Here is a 16,630-nt window from a genome sequence, read left to right on the forward strand (position 1 = left end):
TGCAGTGTCAGAGAATTCAATGCTGCCTCTGGCCTCTGCGGGCGCTAGGCTTGCACATGGCACACCGACATACTTGTAAGCAAAACACATAAAAAAGCCACAACTGGTCAAAGTGCACAGATCAACTGACCATGAGGTCTCTGACCCCAAGAGATACAATTACACACAGCTCCTATCCTCAAGTCTCTGGGGACACCAAAGGAAGAGGAGCCAAAGCCAGAAGACCATCATAGGAGGAGGAGCCAAAACCAGAAGACCATCATAGGAGGAGGAGCCAAAACCTGAAGACCATCATAGGAGGAGGAGCCAAAACCTGAAGACCATCATAGGAGGAGGAGCCAAAACCAGAAGACCATCATAGGAGGAGGAGCCAAAACCTGAAGACCATCATAGGAGGAGGAGTCAAAGCCGGAACACCAGGACATCCAATTCAAGATAGTCTTTCCTTAAAAACAGAGGACATAGGCTGGAGAGATGGTTCCATGGTTAAGAGCACTGACTGCTTATTCTTCCCAAGGTCCAGAGTTCAAATCCAAGCACCCACATGATGGTTCACAACCATCTGTCATGGGATCCAACAACTTCTTCTAGTGTCTGAAGACAGCTACAGCATACTCACATATCATAAATAAATAATCCCGCCTTTAATCCCAACACTTGGGAGGCAGAGGCAGGTGGATTTCTGAGTTCGAGGTCAGCCTGGTCTACAGAGTGAGTTCCAGGACAGCCAGGGTTACACAGAGAAACCCTGTTTCGAAAATATCAAAATAATAATAATAATCTTTTAAAAAAAAAACATGGAAGACAGTGGGGCGGATGTGATTAACAGACACTGTGTGACATAATCTAGGATAAAATATAAATTAAAAAACTGAGTACCTGTAGAAATTGTGGTTAGATATGCCAACATCAGAGCCTGAAAGCTGTGCAGACAAGTCAAAGCAAACTGGACACTGGTCCAGTTGCAGCTGTGGGTACTGGAGTACAAGAGTGGCCCACGCTCAGGGCTAGGTGGAGAGTCACCCAAAGAGGAGACTTGTATCAAATCTGAGAGGGGGGGTTGCTTCCTGCCCATGGGGTATTCAACTTAATCAGTGCTTGGGACCAAGACCTGAGCCACTACACCGCAGGCAGGATGAAGCTAACAGACCGGAGAACCCAAGGTCAATGAGAAAAGCCACCGTGAGTAAAGCAGGCTAGGGGGAGGGGCGGGCAGGAGACAGGAGGTTCAAATTTGCTTTGCAGAAGCAACAGGAGGGCTGGTAGCCAATGGGTATCACTGTTGCTGCTGCAGTTGGGAAGAATGAGCACTGGGCAGCCCCTAGAGGCAGGTTACCTTATCTACAGTTAGGGAACTGGAGCCCTGAGAGGTTTCGAGATCACAGAGCTGGTAGGCTGCTGGAAAGCACTGCCCAGTGCCTCACCCTGACCTCCTTATCACTGGGGTGACACACAGTATATTACTCAATCCTTCCCGTCGAAGACGTCCACAGCCCTGTGCAGCTGGCAGATGTGTCACCTCAGGTGTGTGTGTACAGCTGGGGACAGAGCATGTGCTGAGTATATATGTAAAGTTCTGGCTTCAGTCTTCAGACCAAAGTGAGGAGGGAAGGAGAGAAGAATGGACATAAGGGGGCGGGGCGGGGCTGAGGAGGGGCGGACAATGTAGGGAGAGAGACAGACATAGGAACAAGAGAAGGAAATGCAGGCGGAAGTTTCCTTGTTTGCTTAAGCCAAGGAGACTGGCTTGTCTCTGCCTCTTACACCACGTCCTCGCATCCTGGCTGTAGGGATTTCACAGGGATAGGGGATTGGCGTGGAGCAAAGCAGGTTAGAACTGGTTCGTTTTGCGCTCCTATCCTATCTGCGTCTTTCCTTTTATTGCTCTACCATGGTGGAGACCAGCACGCTCTGGGGCTCCTCCGCTCTCACCAGGGTGGTTCTGTGTTCTTGGGGCAGATCATTCTGCCGCGGTTCACGGTGGTTGGCTCGCCATGTCGAGGGTCTTCAGGCCCGTTCCTTATCCAAGTACTGCTGGGTGCTCAGGGACTCCCGCCTCCAGCGCATCATCTTTCTCAGCTGGTCCGTCATGAACTTCTTTTTCAGGTGGTCGTACAAGTAGCTCATCTTCCTCTTGGTCTTGTCAGAGGCTTTCATCTTATGGAAAACAGAGGTGGATTTAAGGTAAACAAGTCACTTCGTAGCAAAAGACATCTGAGGCTGCTGCCCCACTCCAGGCAAGGTGCCTGTTAGACCTGATTTTCATCCCACAAAACAGCTTGGACTACAGGAACCTCAGTTTCCCTATTTAAAGAGTGGGCATCACACTGGATAGACTTGTGGTAACTTGTCATGTTACCCTCCGATGCTCTGCAGCTGACGGGCCTGACTGTGACCTTAACAGTCTGCAGACCTATCTAAGGAAATAGGTATTTGGAGGGTGGGGTGGGGTCAGGAATGTAGATCAGTCATAGAGAGCTGGCCTAGCATGTATGAAACCCTGGTTCAATTCCCAGCACCATAAAATACATAAATACATGAAAATCCTAAGGAAATGAAGAAATGGAGGTCACGGGAACAAGGAGGCCCATCTTAGTTAGGAGTTTGTTTTCCAAGATAGCTTTTCCAGACAGTTACCCTGGTTATCCTGAAACTCACTCTATAGACCAGGCTGGCTTCGAACTCAGAGATGAGATTCTGTGTCTCCCATGTGCTGGGATTAAAGGTGTGTTTTTTTCTCTTTCCAAAAGTCCCCTCATTGTGTCCCTCTGACTCACTCACCCTGCTGTTTACATATGATCTGTGACTTCTGACTCCACATGTCTACCTAATTACCTGTCACAGCCTGTCAGCATGTGGCGTTCTAACTTCATTCATTCCATAGCTCCTGTGTGCTGTCTCAACAACACTGTTGGGTCTGGGAGGACACATCCTCAGCTTACTCTTTCAGTGGACCGGACTGGGGAGGGATGTGGGAGCCGACCTCAGGTGATTCCCCCTCCATACAACGAAATCAGGGTGTAAAATAATGTTCAACTATTCCTAAGCCAGGGTAGAAAGTGATACACCAGGCAGTGGTGGTTCATGCCTTTAATCCCACTACTAGGGAGGCAGAGGCAGGCAGATTTCTGAGTCCAAGGCCAGCGTGGTCTACAGAGTGAATTCCGGGACAGCCATGGCTACACAGAGAAACCCTGTCTCAGGAAAAAAAAAAAAAAAAAAAAGATACATTCCTAAAAGAAATCCAGACTTCAAAAGGCAGATAGCAAGAGCTACGCTTTGGCAGCCCTGTCCTACATGTATCATGTATCCTAGTACATGAACTCAGGTTCTCTATTTTGCTTAAACTAGTTCATATTTACATTACAGAACCCCGAACTAAAAGAGTTTCAAATCCTGTCCCATCTCTGAGTCTCAACCTATTCTGCCTGACCATAGCATGAACAGTTTAACACAGAGGACACAAAGGGAGCCTGTCTCGGTCTGTGTCTTGTGGGTTTGCTGCTGTTGTTACTAGCCTTAGTTCTCCTCTGGAAATGGGATAAGTTTTCAAAACAAGAAAAAAAAAAACTGAACCATATAGTGCTGATGCCAATTCAAACTGAAAGCCAGGGTTCTGCGTGGACGGTAGCGTGTTTTGAGGAAACAAAACAAGAGGCGCAAGGTGTGGTCTTTCCCTCTGAGTCCCTTCAGCCAAGCAGAGCGAGTGTGATACCAACCCCTAGTGTCATCTGTCTCCTCTATAAAGACCTGCCTTCAAATTCTTTCATGGTCCCCTGTGAGCTCTAGGAGCTGGGAGCTCTGCTTCTGGCCCAGGCCACATGGGCAACCAGCGAGGAAGGAAGGGGGTGGGGTGGGGAGTGTGGGATGGTCAGCCACTCACAGGCTCCAGCACCGAACCTGACCGGCACTTTACCTCCATCTCGCAGATGCGCTGTGCATTGAGGTTGTCACGAATAATCACCCGAGATAAATGGCTCTTGGGTAACAGCTTCTTCACGTTCGCATCATTGGTATTCATTAAGCTAGAGGATAGAGCAGAAGGTGGGACAGGTTAGAGACAGGGGCTCGAGGCCCAATTTGATAGGTGCTAGAATAGAGGAAAATACCTCTTTGGGTTTATTTCATTTTCTTTTGGAGACAGGGTCTTGCTATGTAGCTCTGGCTGGTCTGGAACTTACTGTAAACTAGGCTAGCTTAGAACTCATTGAGATCCACCTATCTCTGCTTCCCAAGTTCTGGGACTAAAGGCATGTGCCACCACACCTGGGTTTTGTGAGAATGCTTTTCTCATTTTCAGAGGAGTGAGGAGACCATTCCAAGTTTTGCCAGTAGACAAGGTATGTTAAAAGGCTGTTTCCTGAGCACAGGGAGGACATGGAAAGGTCCCCAGCAGTCCACAAGAGACGAGGCAGCAGAAAGCGTCCTCAGAATTATTACCCTTGTTACTGAAGGGACTCTGGCCAGCTCCAGCATGTAGAGCACGGCTCCAGCGGGCCTTGCCTTTCTCCCCCATTCCCTCTGCTTTGCTAAAAAGCAGATCACACCCCTAAGCTAGCCCCTAAGACCTGGTTCCTTATTTGGCCACTTCCTCCTCCTGAGGCTGACCATGAGGGTCCAGCTATCAAAATATTGAAGTCCTGCAATTAAAAGCCCCCTTTGGCTCACCTAATATTAATATGCCCAATTAAAATTAAACACCTCATCCTAGCACAGGGTTTCCCACTGTACGTTTATAAACCACTATTTCCTATGTGCCAAGTCCATCTCCTCTCTATCCAGAGGCAGTCCTTTGCCCTTTGAGACAAATACCCCAGTCCCATCTCTCCTGTACCCTTCCCCTTCTCCCTCAACCTCTACCTCCTGTCTTTGTCTCTTATTTTCTACCTTCTGTCCCTCTGGGGCAAATAAACCTTTGTGCTGAAAGCTTGGTCTTGGGGGTCCTGAGCCATTATTTTCCCTAGAAGCTATGAGCAGCTATTGTTATTACTGTTCCTTATGGAGGTGCTGGCGTGGAACCTAGGGCTGCAAACGCTAGTCAAGCCCTCTCCAGATGAGCAACCCCAAGGGGCTGAGCCGTCAGCTCCTCAGCTCGAGGAGGCAAAGCCGGCAAGGGCAAGGACGGAGGGCTTTGATGAATAAAAGTTGGAAGGGAGAAGTAAAAGATGAATTTGAGAACAGAGGAGGTGGGGAGCTCTTCCTTCACAGCCTAGATCTAAGGGGGATCTCAGAGCGGAGGTGGGGGCGGGGGAAAGAGCAGAACTGGATAGAAAGAACTAAAGGGAAAGGAAAGGAAAGCAGCTGTGTTAGTTCATGCCTGTGAGCTCAGCACCAAGGCCAGCCTGGGCTACCTAGGCAACTGTCAGAGAGGGAAGGAAGAAAGGAAGGAAGGAAGGAAGGAGATAAGGGAGGAGATTTAGATGGACACAGATTTAGCTAATCTAGAACTAATATAGAACTCACTCTATATACCAGGCTGGCCTCGAACTCAGAAACCCACCTGCCTCTGCCTCCCAGAGTGCTTGGATTACAGGCGTGCGCCACCACCGCCCGGCTGTGTCCTACCTTTCAACCCTGCAAGACAACACTGCCATTCACCAAGTTTACACCCAGGAGCCACGCAATCAAGCTAATGTTCCAGTTTGCTACATTAGTTGCTGTGTTGGACATTGGAATCCACAGGCATCCTGGGCCCCGTGGCATCAGTGCTGATGGAGACACCGATAAGGATAGGAAGTGTGGAGCGGTGAGCGGAATGGGCAACTGGGGATGAGTTGGTAGAATGTGCTTGGCTCACACACGGTCCCTGTGATCTCCAGCATCAATAAAACATCACCTATAATTCCAGCGCTTGGGAGGCAGAAGCAGGAGGATCAGAAGTTGTTCAAGGCCATTCTTAGTTACATTAGGAGTTTAAGCCAACCTGGGCTACATGTCTCAACAAATAACAGATGATGCTGTTAGCCAGTGGCTTCTCGGTTTTTGATAATTTAGTTACATTATGAAGTGTTTTTCGCCGGGCAGTGATGGCACACACCTGTAATCCCAGCACTTGGGAGGCAAAGGCAGGTGGATTTCTGAGTTGGAAGCCAGCCTGGTCTACAGAATGAGTTTCGGGACAGCCGGGGCTACACAGGGAAACCCTGTCTCGAAAAACAACAACAACAAAAAAAAGTGTTTTTCAATGGTTTTTCCCATTTAAAAACCGATTGTTCACATATTCTAAAACTTGGAAGCCAGGTGTATAATTGTGCTGTCAGTTGATATAATATAATCGAGAGTAAATAAATATCTTGGCATAATAACTAGATAGAGAAAGTTGTGGCTACTGCAACTAAACAATGATCACTGTTTACTAAACAGTAAATTTTTGTGTTGTATGCTTTTTGAAAATATAACACACATATACTTAGATATGGATTATCATAGCCTGTCAGTTGCTGTGATAACATCCTGACAACTTGAAGAGAGTGTTTTCTTTCAGCTTACAGCCCCTCATTAAGTAAGGCTGAGGCAGAACTCAAGGCAGGACCCTGAAGGCAGGACAAAGGCAGGCCACTGTGGAAGGCTGCTTGCTCTTCATGACTTGCTCAACTGCCTTTCTAGGTTTTTTTTTTTTTTTTTTTCCAAGACGGGTTTCTCTGTGTAGTCCTGACTGTCCTGGAACTCACTCTGTTGACCAAGCTGGCCTTGAACTCAGCCTTGAGATCCGCCTGCCTCTGCCTCTGCCTCCCCAGTGCTGGGATTAAAGGCGTGTGTCACCACCACCCAGTTCAACTGGCCTTCTTAGGTGTGGCCCTGCCCACACTGCCCTATATCCTCCCACATCAATCATTAGGAAAATGCCCCACAGACACGCCCACAGGCCATCAGCTGTAGGCAATTCCCCAAAAGATGTTCCTTCATCCCCAGTAACTCTAGTTTAAATTGATAAAAACTAACAGCACCAAAGGTAGGTATACACCAAAATGTTAACAGTGATTGGTTTGCTGTTCTGACCTGTGTTTGGTTTGTGTTGTTGTTGTAGAGTGTAAGTTACTTTTGCAATGATTGGCAACCCGCTTTAAAGGAAACCAAGGAAATGACAGACATGCTGGTGGAGTGTTCCCAAATACAGATTCTCAAACAAACAATAGCAAAAAGGGAAGAACCACACACACAGAAATGGCTGTCTGATACACACAGGAACTGAAGGAACAGACATGAAAACTTACACTAAACTCGGTCTCTATTGGTTAGCACATCAGAACGAGAGCTTCAGAAAATACACTACAAAACAATAACAACAAACAGTAACAAACAAAAAGATGTATAATTTTTGACAGGGTCTCCTGTATCCAGGCTGGCCTAAAACTCCCTCTTAAGCTGAGGGTGACCTTGAATTTCCGATCCTCCTGCCTCCAACACCAGACTGCTTGATTACAAGCTTGTGCAATTTTGTTCAGTTAAGAAAACAACCTTTAGGGGGATTATAAAAATGATTTCCAGTTCATTTTCCTAAGAAACAACCGTTGTCTGGGTGTGCTTACTAACACAAAGAACATCAAAAGCCACCTAGTTCTATTTTTCTGGCTTTTATGCAGGATGACTCAACATACCCAGGTGCAGATGGGAAAACAGATTCAAAGGTCAGAAATTTACACACAAGTCTAAATCCTATGTTCAACCAAAAAGAGCCTAAATATTTAAAGATCCTCTTTACTCAGCGATGCACCAGATTTATCAATATTGGAAATGAAACAGGAGAAAGATTAAAAATAGTCTCTTTCAAGTAATAAATATTAATTTTTAAACCAAATTGTGTTTCCATAATAAATCCTCAGTAGGATTTATTACATCCTTGGCTGATGCTGGGAGAGGGATTGAGGAGGAATCGGAGCTCAACACTGGGGAACGGAAGGCTTTTCCAGGGCATTGGAGAATGGAAAGGCCTGGAGTTGTCAAGTAAATTGGAGCCTGAGACCAATTGCCTGAGACAAAGTGCGCTGGACCGCATGATGTGATGTCAAGCCTACAGTAAGCCGGGGTCAGGATTCATTCGGAGGGCTGGAAATGGGACAGGGCTTTCAGCCCAGAGACCCGGCTTCTGACGGTCCTACCGGTTGGCCTGGGTCTGAAAAATCACATTGTTGCATTCTGAGGAACTCGTATGGCGGAGGTGGGGTTGGGGGGGACACGGCTGGGGCAAAGTGAGTCTGAAAGCTCAGATTCCCTTAGGGGCCCCCGGGTCTGACAAACGCTTTGTACACCCGAGCCACACCTGAATAACAACTTGGGGATTGGGGACTTCGGCCGCAGGAAGTAGATCTGCGGTTGGACGTGGAGGCCAAGATCCGGCTGGCTGTCTAGTCTCTCGCGCCGGAAGTCCGAGCCAGAAGCGGTAGTCTTCTCGGTAACGTCCTCATAATCCGAGCCCAAGTCCCATTTGACCGAAGGCCTTCTGGGCTGCGTAGAGGACTCTGACGGGCTCGACTCAGAAAAGCTAGCTAAGCGGAAAACCATGGTGGAAAGACGCGGACGCGGAGCGACTATCTACACTGGAGCCTAAGGCGGAGCTGTGCGCGTTGCCTGGGAAACGTGCAAAGCGGAGGAACCTGCTGGCAGACCGCATGACGGTCTTTTCGCGTTCTCTGTGACGCTTGGTTGGGCGTGTTGCCTAGGAGACAGACGGGCGAGTGGGCGGGGCGTGCAGGCGGTGGGCAAGGCGATGGTCCTTCCGGCAGCTTGGCGCGTTTCCGTGGAGACAGGCGGGCACGCTCTGCTGCTGCCCACCCAGCTTTTCGGAGACGTGTGGGAACTGCGCGAGTCCTTCGAGGTACAGAATCAGTCGCGGGGTCCCTCTAAGCTCAGAACTGCCCATTGTTCCGCGAGGAGAAGCCGTTGCTACCGAGATCCGGAATCATGAAGGGCCCTCTCTTTCTTGGAGAGGGTCGCCCGCGGCTCCACCCTGCAGTTGCGTTCTGAAAGATTTCCGGGGTACTGAGGGAAGGAGGTAAGATCGTTTGAATCTTGTCACTACATAGAGAAGCCAGCTCTCTGGGAAGCTTCCTAGGCTTGAGGTGTCACCTCCCACTCATCTACTTGTGGACTCTGTTCCACGTTTATAACCCAGAATTTAACCAACGCCCCACCTATATTTACCAACTTTCTCCAGAAAGCGTAATCCACCAGAAATATCAGCCTTCAGAACTTGCTGTTTGATGATGAGCAAAACTGGTTTTCCTCGAGTTTCAAGTTTCACAGCTACAAATTAACTAGATGTCAAAAACCTTGTTGGTTGTAAAGTGTGAAAAGAGCAGTGATGAAGTTTCTGTTTCCTCCCCTCCCCCTCTCCGTCCCCTCTGTCTTGAAGGAGTTTCAGTAGTCCTGGCTGGGCTGGAACACCTCGCCTCAGCTTCCAGGTCTGCTCTACCACACCCTCCTGTCTGTGTGTCTTTATTTGTCATTCCCACAAGGCTTTGCATTTTAACTTGACTACAAGCACTGGTATTACCTCTGAAGGGACGGAAGAGAGCAGAAACAAAACCATCAGTCACTTGGAAGTCACATTCCTTGGAAGGCAGGAACAGGGAATCAGAACAGTAGAAAAGTAACAAATTGACCTGAGTTACCCTGAATGACTTTTTTATTATGAGAGGATTAAGATAGACCTTATGCTAGCTGAAACTGGCCTGTCTGGGAAATCCCGATTTCCCAAAGGTTAATTTTAAGAAAACAACTTTGTTTCAGTGACAAGGAAAAGCCTAAATCAAACAAAACAAAACTTTAAAAAAAACCCATAGTTTCTTTTGCTCTTTGTTGGGGGCAGGGCCTCCTGAATGCACCTGTTCCAGGTGACCATCACCAAGCCTCTTTTGTGCTTGTTCTCAGTTGACTTAGAGGTCGTTAATGTTGGAAGCTACACAGCAGAGCAGAGAACACGATGAGTTTCCCACTGGCTCTGCTGTAGAGGACACCAGTTATGTGTCCAGTTGTGTAGGCATTCTTCAGGGACCGGGTCCCCTGAAAACAGCTAGACTTTCTGACTGGTTATGAGAAGATAGAAAGACTTGACATATCATTTTCCCTCTTATCACCTATAACCTTTGGGTCCAGTTCTACTTAACGTAATCAGAACATACCCACCCTAATGTTCTTTCAGCAGCTGTACTCCCATAGCTCCTGACCACCCTCTTTCTCCTGAACCCACCCCAGTAAGCCCAAGACTCACCCCTTCCACTGCTCATGGTCTCTGTCTCTGGTCATGGCTGACCCCCCTCCTCTGTGTGAAAAGACCCCCAGCACGGGGCAACATTTCTGCTTCAGTGATGTGAATGTCGGTATGATCACTGAGTTCTCCGCTATACTTCTCCATTGATGGTCAAAGGACTGCCTCTGACCTCAGAGACCCAGCCATCCCTTTCCCAGAAGTCTTCTGTGTTCTTACCCTCCAAACTTCGTCCTCCTTCCTGCAGGGTTCAGTGGGCACAGCCTAGCAGAAAGATGCAAGCGTAACACATCACGAACTGTTGGCCTTCTCCTTGATGACTTCACCGTGGAGTGCCTTCCCGGTTCAGTTCCCTCAGCCCTCCATCAGCGGCCTCTCCCAGATCACCAAGAGCCTGTTTATCAGCAATGGCGTGGCTGCCAACAACAAGTTCCTACTGTCCAGCAATCAGATCACCACGGTCATCAACGTCTCCGTAGAGGTAACGAACACCTTCTATGAGGATATCCAGTACGTGCAGGTGCCTGTGGTCGATGCGCCCATCGCTCGCCTCTCTGATTTCTTCGACCCCATTGCCGACCACATCCATTCGGTGGAGCTGAAGCAGGGCCGCACCCTGCTGCACTGTGCTGCTGGCGTGAGCCGCTCAGCCGCCCTGTGCCTCGCCTACCTCATGAAGTACCATGCCATGTCCCTTCTAGATGCCCACACTTGGACCAAGTCTCGCAGGCCCATCATCCGGCCCAACAGTGGCTTTTGGGAACAGCTCATCCACTATGAGTTCCAGTTGTTTGGCAAGAATACAATGCAAATGGTTAACTCTCCGATGGGACTGATCCCAGACATCTACGAGAAGGAGACCCGTCTGATGATTCCACTGTAAGCCAACCCACCAGCTCCTGTATTGGGGTCAGCCGTACAGCTCTGTCATTAACAGCACACCAAGGTCTAAACTTGAACATTCTACTTTTGTTGCTACAGGAGCACACCAGATGGTGCTTTTCATAAGGGCAAGAAAAAAGTGTTGCTATAACATTTAACCTCGTAATCCAGCCAGGTTTGGTGGTACATGCCTGTAACCTCAGCTTGCTAAAGCGGGAAGATTACAAGGTGAGTTGAGACCGGCCTGGGCTACATAGGAGACCCTGTTCCAAAAAAACAAAATCAACAACAAAATCCCCCTACAATTACTATCTTGTCATCTGTGTTTTTAGAGATTAAATTCATTTCTTATAATATAGTAAAGGTAACTTTTCTGTGAGTGGTAGGCTACTGGGGGTGAGGTGGAGCGGGCAGGTGGTACCAGGCCATAGAAACCGATGCCCAGTGCGTATGGCAAGCAAGCCTGGGTTCCTACAGCCCCTCCCGAGATGACCAACCCAGAGATGAATCTGCCAGAATCCCACCTTTCATTCAGAGGCAGAGCCTTAAGCACCCAGGTATTCTCCTTTCCCTCACAGTAAGGGCCAGCCTACTAGATTAGGGGCCTTCACGCAGCGTTCCAGAGGCTGTTCCTTCTACCTTTACCACAGCGGCCCAATTCTGGTTTTCTAGATCAGATTCACACGGTGCTTGGATAACAGTGGTGCCCAGATCAGCAATCCTACCTGTATACAGGCCTTAGTTTATACATGTTCTCAGAAGTCTCTGAGGGAGAGAGAAGAAATGGCTTGACCTCTGCTAGGCCTCCTCCGAGAAGCCTTTCCCAGAGCTCTCACTTTGCAGCCTAGGAGTCCTGACACAAGGCCTCTTGCAGAATTGCAGACCATGAGATCCAGGGCCCCAGGCTGGCTGGCTGTTGAGCTATGAGGGCAGAGGTCAGAACAAGTGAGTTGTCTCTAGCAGGCCCTGAAATTCAGGGCCGCTCAGAAGCCCTTGGTGTCAGGGTCTGATTCAAGAAGGCTTGGTTTGGTTTGGCTTAAGCCCTGGTCCTAGGTAGCCCAGACTGTAGCCTTGAGCACCTGTTGCCTGTGCTTTAGGAATGCTGGGCTCACAGGTATGCGCCACCTTGCCCAGCCAAGACCTAGTGCAACAGTGTGCGTTCTGTGGTATAACACTCACCAAAAGCAGCTTGGGGAAGGAAAGGGTTTGTTTGACTTACATGTTACATTCTGTCATGAAGAAACGTAGCTTGCTCAGTGCCACCTGCCCAGATAGCACAACCACAGTGCACTAGACCCTCTCACATCAAGTAGCCCACCTCAGAGGAGGGTCGCTGTCCCAGTTCACTCCAGTGTGTTACACCGACAAACACTAGTCTAGAGCTTTTCAGAGGCAAACAGCCGACTGCCCTGTTAGGGCTGCTGCCGTTCTACGCACCCCAAGAGCTGTGGCACAACAGACCTTCCCTCATGTACGAGTCGGTTCTCTGCAGCACAGAACTGGTAGGGTGAAAATAAATGAGAACAATTTATTAATTTAATGTGCAGTGAAATAGTAACCAAGTTGTCTTATACCTGAGCGGCCGAGAGCCCAGCAGTTGCTTGGCCCTTGAGTCCAGGTGCAGAGCGGTGGGAGCTGTCCCCAGTGGCTGTCTCTCACTGGAGAGGCTCACAGCCCAGGAGCTGCTCTGTCCGTGAGGCTGGGACATCAGCAATCCCAACCTGGCAGCAAAACCCTGAGTGTTCCTGGAGGGTCACTCATCCTTGGTCCAGAGAACCCAGAAAGGCTGGGTTTGACGCCATTGGGGGGGATAAGTCGACTCAGGGTCACACAGGAAGGCCAAGAACACGGGTGAATGGTCCTCAGGCCTTCACGCCCTCCTTCCTGAGCTGCTTCCAAGTGTCTTCCCACCCATCAAAGACCCACCCGTGCCAGGTTTCACAAAGGGACTGCCCAGGGGGGTTATGAGGTGGGCAGGAGAAGAAGAAACTAACCGCTGCTCAGACTAATGTCACTTCAGCAAGAGCACCCCACCCCTACCCACTTCACACAGCCAGCAGGTGTGGCCAAGCCCCTGACCCCTCACCTTTCAGAAGAAGCAGGCCCTCTACCCAATAGGCAGCCGTGACAGTGCCCCCTGCCATGCAACTCTCCTGGTAGAAACACAGAATTTTTTTTTTTTAACAAAGAACTTTATTCATGTCTTTTACAAGAAAACATTTGGAGGTGGAGTACTGGCTCAGTGGTTATGAGCTCTTACTGCTCTTGCAGAGGACCCAGATCTAATTCCCAGCACCCACATAGTGGCTCACAGCTGTCTATGACCCCAGTACCAAGGAGTCTGTTGCCCTTTTCTGGTCTCCTAGAACACCAGGCACACATGCAGTACATATACATACATGTAGGGGAAACACTTATACACAAAAAATAGAAATGAATCTTTTTTAAGAAAACTTGTAAATTAGCAGGTAACATTAACTTGGACTCACTATTCTCTGGGCCATCCTACCCTGAGGCCTCGCGCATGCCAGGCAGATGCCCCATCACCATCCCCAGGCTAGCTCTTTGAGATTGGTTTTGGGCAGGGTCTCCCTATATAACTCTGGCTGCCCTATAACTTGATACATAGTCTAGGCTAGCCTCCAACTCAGATCAGCCAGCCTCTGCCTGTGCACAGATTCCTCTATTTATCACAAATCAGGACTCCAGCATTTCTACTGCCCAGAAGATCCTGTCTTGGGTCCCTTTGTAGTCAGACCCCAACCCAACCCTAGCACAGCCCCTAATGAGCACATGCCTGTATATGTCCTGCAGTTTGCTGCTGCTCGGTGGGTATAGCCTAGAGCGAGCCTTTCCCATAGCCCAGCTGCATGTCTTTGCTCTGTGGTGGGGTGTGGTGGGGTGTGTGGCTGTGCCACACCGGACTTGATGAAGCACACTTGAGTTGACTGTTTTAGGGGACTATAGAACAAATTACTATAAATGTGTACATGGGTTACTGTGTGCGAACATAGTGTTCGTTTCTCTAGGGTACGCACTACAGGATGAGATACTAGTCATATGATGGTGTGTACAATCACTTTTATTTTTAAAATGCTAACCTTAGAGAGTGGCCATCTTGCCTTCTCGCCAGACTTGATAAACACTGGTCACACTCACCCTGTATCCTCTCTTATCCCCTCCCACATTTTCTGGACACCTTTTCCCAGTAAGTTACACTTCCCCCACCCCCATCCCCATGCTTACAACATTTCAGTGTTCATATCTTAAAAAACTGGGCTAGTAAGGTGTGGTTACCGCATTGCTGTTCTCGGGTGTGCCCTGCCTGGCCCATATTGTTATTTATTTTTTAAACTATGTTTTTGGGAAATACACATTTATAGGATCTGTTTGCTGGTCTCCATTTGCCAGTTCTTCCAGTTCCTCCTAGTGCCTCCTTCCCAGTGTCTACCTTTTGTTGTTCTTAACATCAGTACCCTGAGTCCAGTCAGTGCCGCCCATCTGCTCACAGTGTGGATCATCTGCAGGGTATGGGTACCTCACCAAAGGAGGGCGACCTCCCTCCCTCCTCAGCCATCAGCGCCAATGGCTCCTCCAAGGACAGGTGGATAGGTACGTAATCTCCCCACCTCATGGGTGCTGTGAGCTGGAAGGACAGCAACCTTAAGACAGCCTGCAGCAGCATCGCTCTCCGCCTCACCCTCCAGTACATTTCCCCACTCTGGGCGCATGCACAAGAAATGGAACAGGAAGCTGTTGACACCTGCAGAATTCCAGCACAATTAGCATTTGTTGTAAAGATTGCCTGCTAGAAGTTACGCCTTTTACTTATCTATAGATATTTCGTGTTAAAATAATAGGGAACCATGCTTAAGGCCTAAACGTATTCAAGTGTGGCCTTACTCATAAATAGTTTCTGGGAATTTCAAAAATAAGACTAAACATTTTTTTAAAAAAACAATAAAAATGTCCCCTGTAAGCCGGTGATCTATGACTTTCTCTACCTTAACTGTGCATAGAAATTATCCAATGCATAGAAAAAACTAGCCATGATCACATTAGGGTAAGTTCCGGAAGCCACCAGAAATGTGTGTGTGTGTGTGTGTGTGTGTGTGTGTGTGAGAGAGAGAGAGAGAGAGAGAGAGAGAGAGAGAGAGAGAAAGAGAGAGACAGACAGACAGACAGACAGAGACAGAGAGAGGAGGAGGGGAGAGGGAGAGACTTAACCACGACTCTGAGATGCCCGGCCACATGTTTTGGAGTTGACTTTCTTCCCCTGAAATCCTTGAGCTTAAAATGTTTGTTTGTTTGTTTGTTTGTTTGTTTGTTTTAAATAAATTCTTCCTCTGCTTCAAACTGGCACATCCTCAAATTCTTTTCTACTTGGAGGCCAAGAATCAGCTCTACTTGATTGGAGATCCTTAAAACAGGTAAGGGGACTCCTCAAGCTGCCGAGGGAAGACAAAGAATGCTTCTTCAGAAATGCTTCTCCTCTGGCTCTGGTCAGAGGAGCCAGGGAGATTACTCAGGGAGCCTGTCCATTCCTGCGCACTGTGCTCAGCTGGACTGTACAGTTGAAGGAGAAAAGAGTGGACACATTTTGGTCCATGCTGAGCTGAGGGTCACGGAGAGCGGTTAAGCTGGAAGGCAAGAGCGTCTCAGCCCGCTCAGCTTCCCTCATAAGGAACTAGCTAAAAATAAATGAGAGTACTTTGGGGGTGTATTAATTCAGGATTCTGCCTTTAAAGGTGTGTGCCTCAACCAGTTAGCAGAGGTAGCTGAGATTTTCAGGGACTCGTGGAGTGAGCAGTGGCCGGTGCTCAGGTTCAGCTGCTGAGCATTTCTCTGGAAACAGGCTGAGCAGAAGGCTCTCTGGGCGGTCAGATGTCAAAACATACTGTGTTGGTAGGAATAAGACCTGCAGATGTCTTCCCTCAGACTTTATTTAGTGTTTTAAGACAGTCTCAATATGTAGTCCAGGCTAACCTAGAATTTACTTACTGTGTCGCCTAGATTGGTCTCAGACTCTAACACAATAATCCTGCCCGAGGCTCCCAAGGACTGTGACTATAGGTATGTGGCATGGTGTTTCTGGAAAAGGGCAACAGTTCCCTGTGTAATATAGAGTCAATGTTCTGTTAACTGAGCAGAAGAATTCGGAGTTATAGAAAATGGCTGACAACCACAGAAACGTATATTTGAAGACAAGACCTTGAAATTGGTAATTAAAACAAGAAGCTTATGTGTTGGCTGGAGGGAGAAAGGGGTTGAGGGTGTGTGTGTGTATGCGTGTGTGTGTGTGTGTGTGTGTGTGTGTGTGTGTGTGTAGAGGGGGGGATGTGAGACATGATCTCTATATAACCGGGGACTTGCTCACCCTCCAGAGCCCTGGCACTGCTGGTGTGTGCCTCCTGCCAGGGCAAGGGACACATCAGGTTCTTCCAGTTACATTTTGGTAAGGATTAAAGGATTACCAGGCAACCTTGCTGGCATGCCAGTTCCAGTTGTCTATTTGGGAATACGGGCCATCCTTCCTGGGTC

At 48.5% G+C, this 16,630-nt stretch overlaps 2 protein-coding genes across 4 annotated transcripts; one reads left to right on the top strand and one right to left on the bottom strand.

The window, feature by feature from the left end:
• Positions 1-892: 892 nt before the first annotated feature.
• C11H5orf52 (chromosome 11 C5orf52 homolog) lies at positions 893-8,627 on the bottom strand. Its single transcript, XM_052199279.1, has 3 exons — positions 8,261-8,627; positions 3,917-4,025; positions 893-2,157 (listed from the first exon to the last, which is right to left on the bottom strand). Exons 1-3 carry the CDS (start codon positions 8,500-8,502, stop codon positions 2,008-2,010), a joined length of 501 nt encoding a protein of 166 aa, XP_052055239.1. The 5' UTR covers positions 8,503-8,627; the 3' UTR covers positions 893-2,007.
• Positions 8,609-15,405, top strand: Dusp18 (dual specificity phosphatase 18). Of its 3 annotated transcripts, none has more exons than XR_007980229.1 (4): positions 8,609-8,992; positions 10,455-11,086; positions 11,189-11,317; positions 14,563-15,405. XR_007980229.1 is itself a non-coding variant. In XM_052199278.1 (3 exons), the coding sequence occupies exons 2-3, from the start codon at positions 10,524-10,526 to the stop codon at positions 11,238-11,240; spliced, it is 615 nt and encodes a 204-aa protein (XP_052055238.1). In that variant the 5' UTR covers positions 8,609-8,992; positions 10,455-10,523; the 3' UTR covers positions 11,241-12,629. The 3 variants fall into 3 exon arrangements, 1 of the variants encoding a protein (XP_052055238.1); XR_007980230.1 differs by having other exon boundaries at positions 14,617-15,405; XM_052199278.1 differs by lacking the exon at positions 14,563-15,405 and having other exon boundaries at positions 11,189-12,629.
• The last annotated feature ends 1,225 nt before the right edge of the window (positions 15,406-16,630 follow it).

This window comes from Apodemus sylvaticus, chromosome 11, assembly GCF_947179515.1.
Source record: "Apodemus sylvaticus chromosome 11, mApoSyl1.1, whole genome shotgun sequence".
Taxonomy (NCBI): Eukaryota; Metazoa; Chordata; class Mammalia; order Rodentia; family Muridae; genus Apodemus; species Apodemus sylvaticus.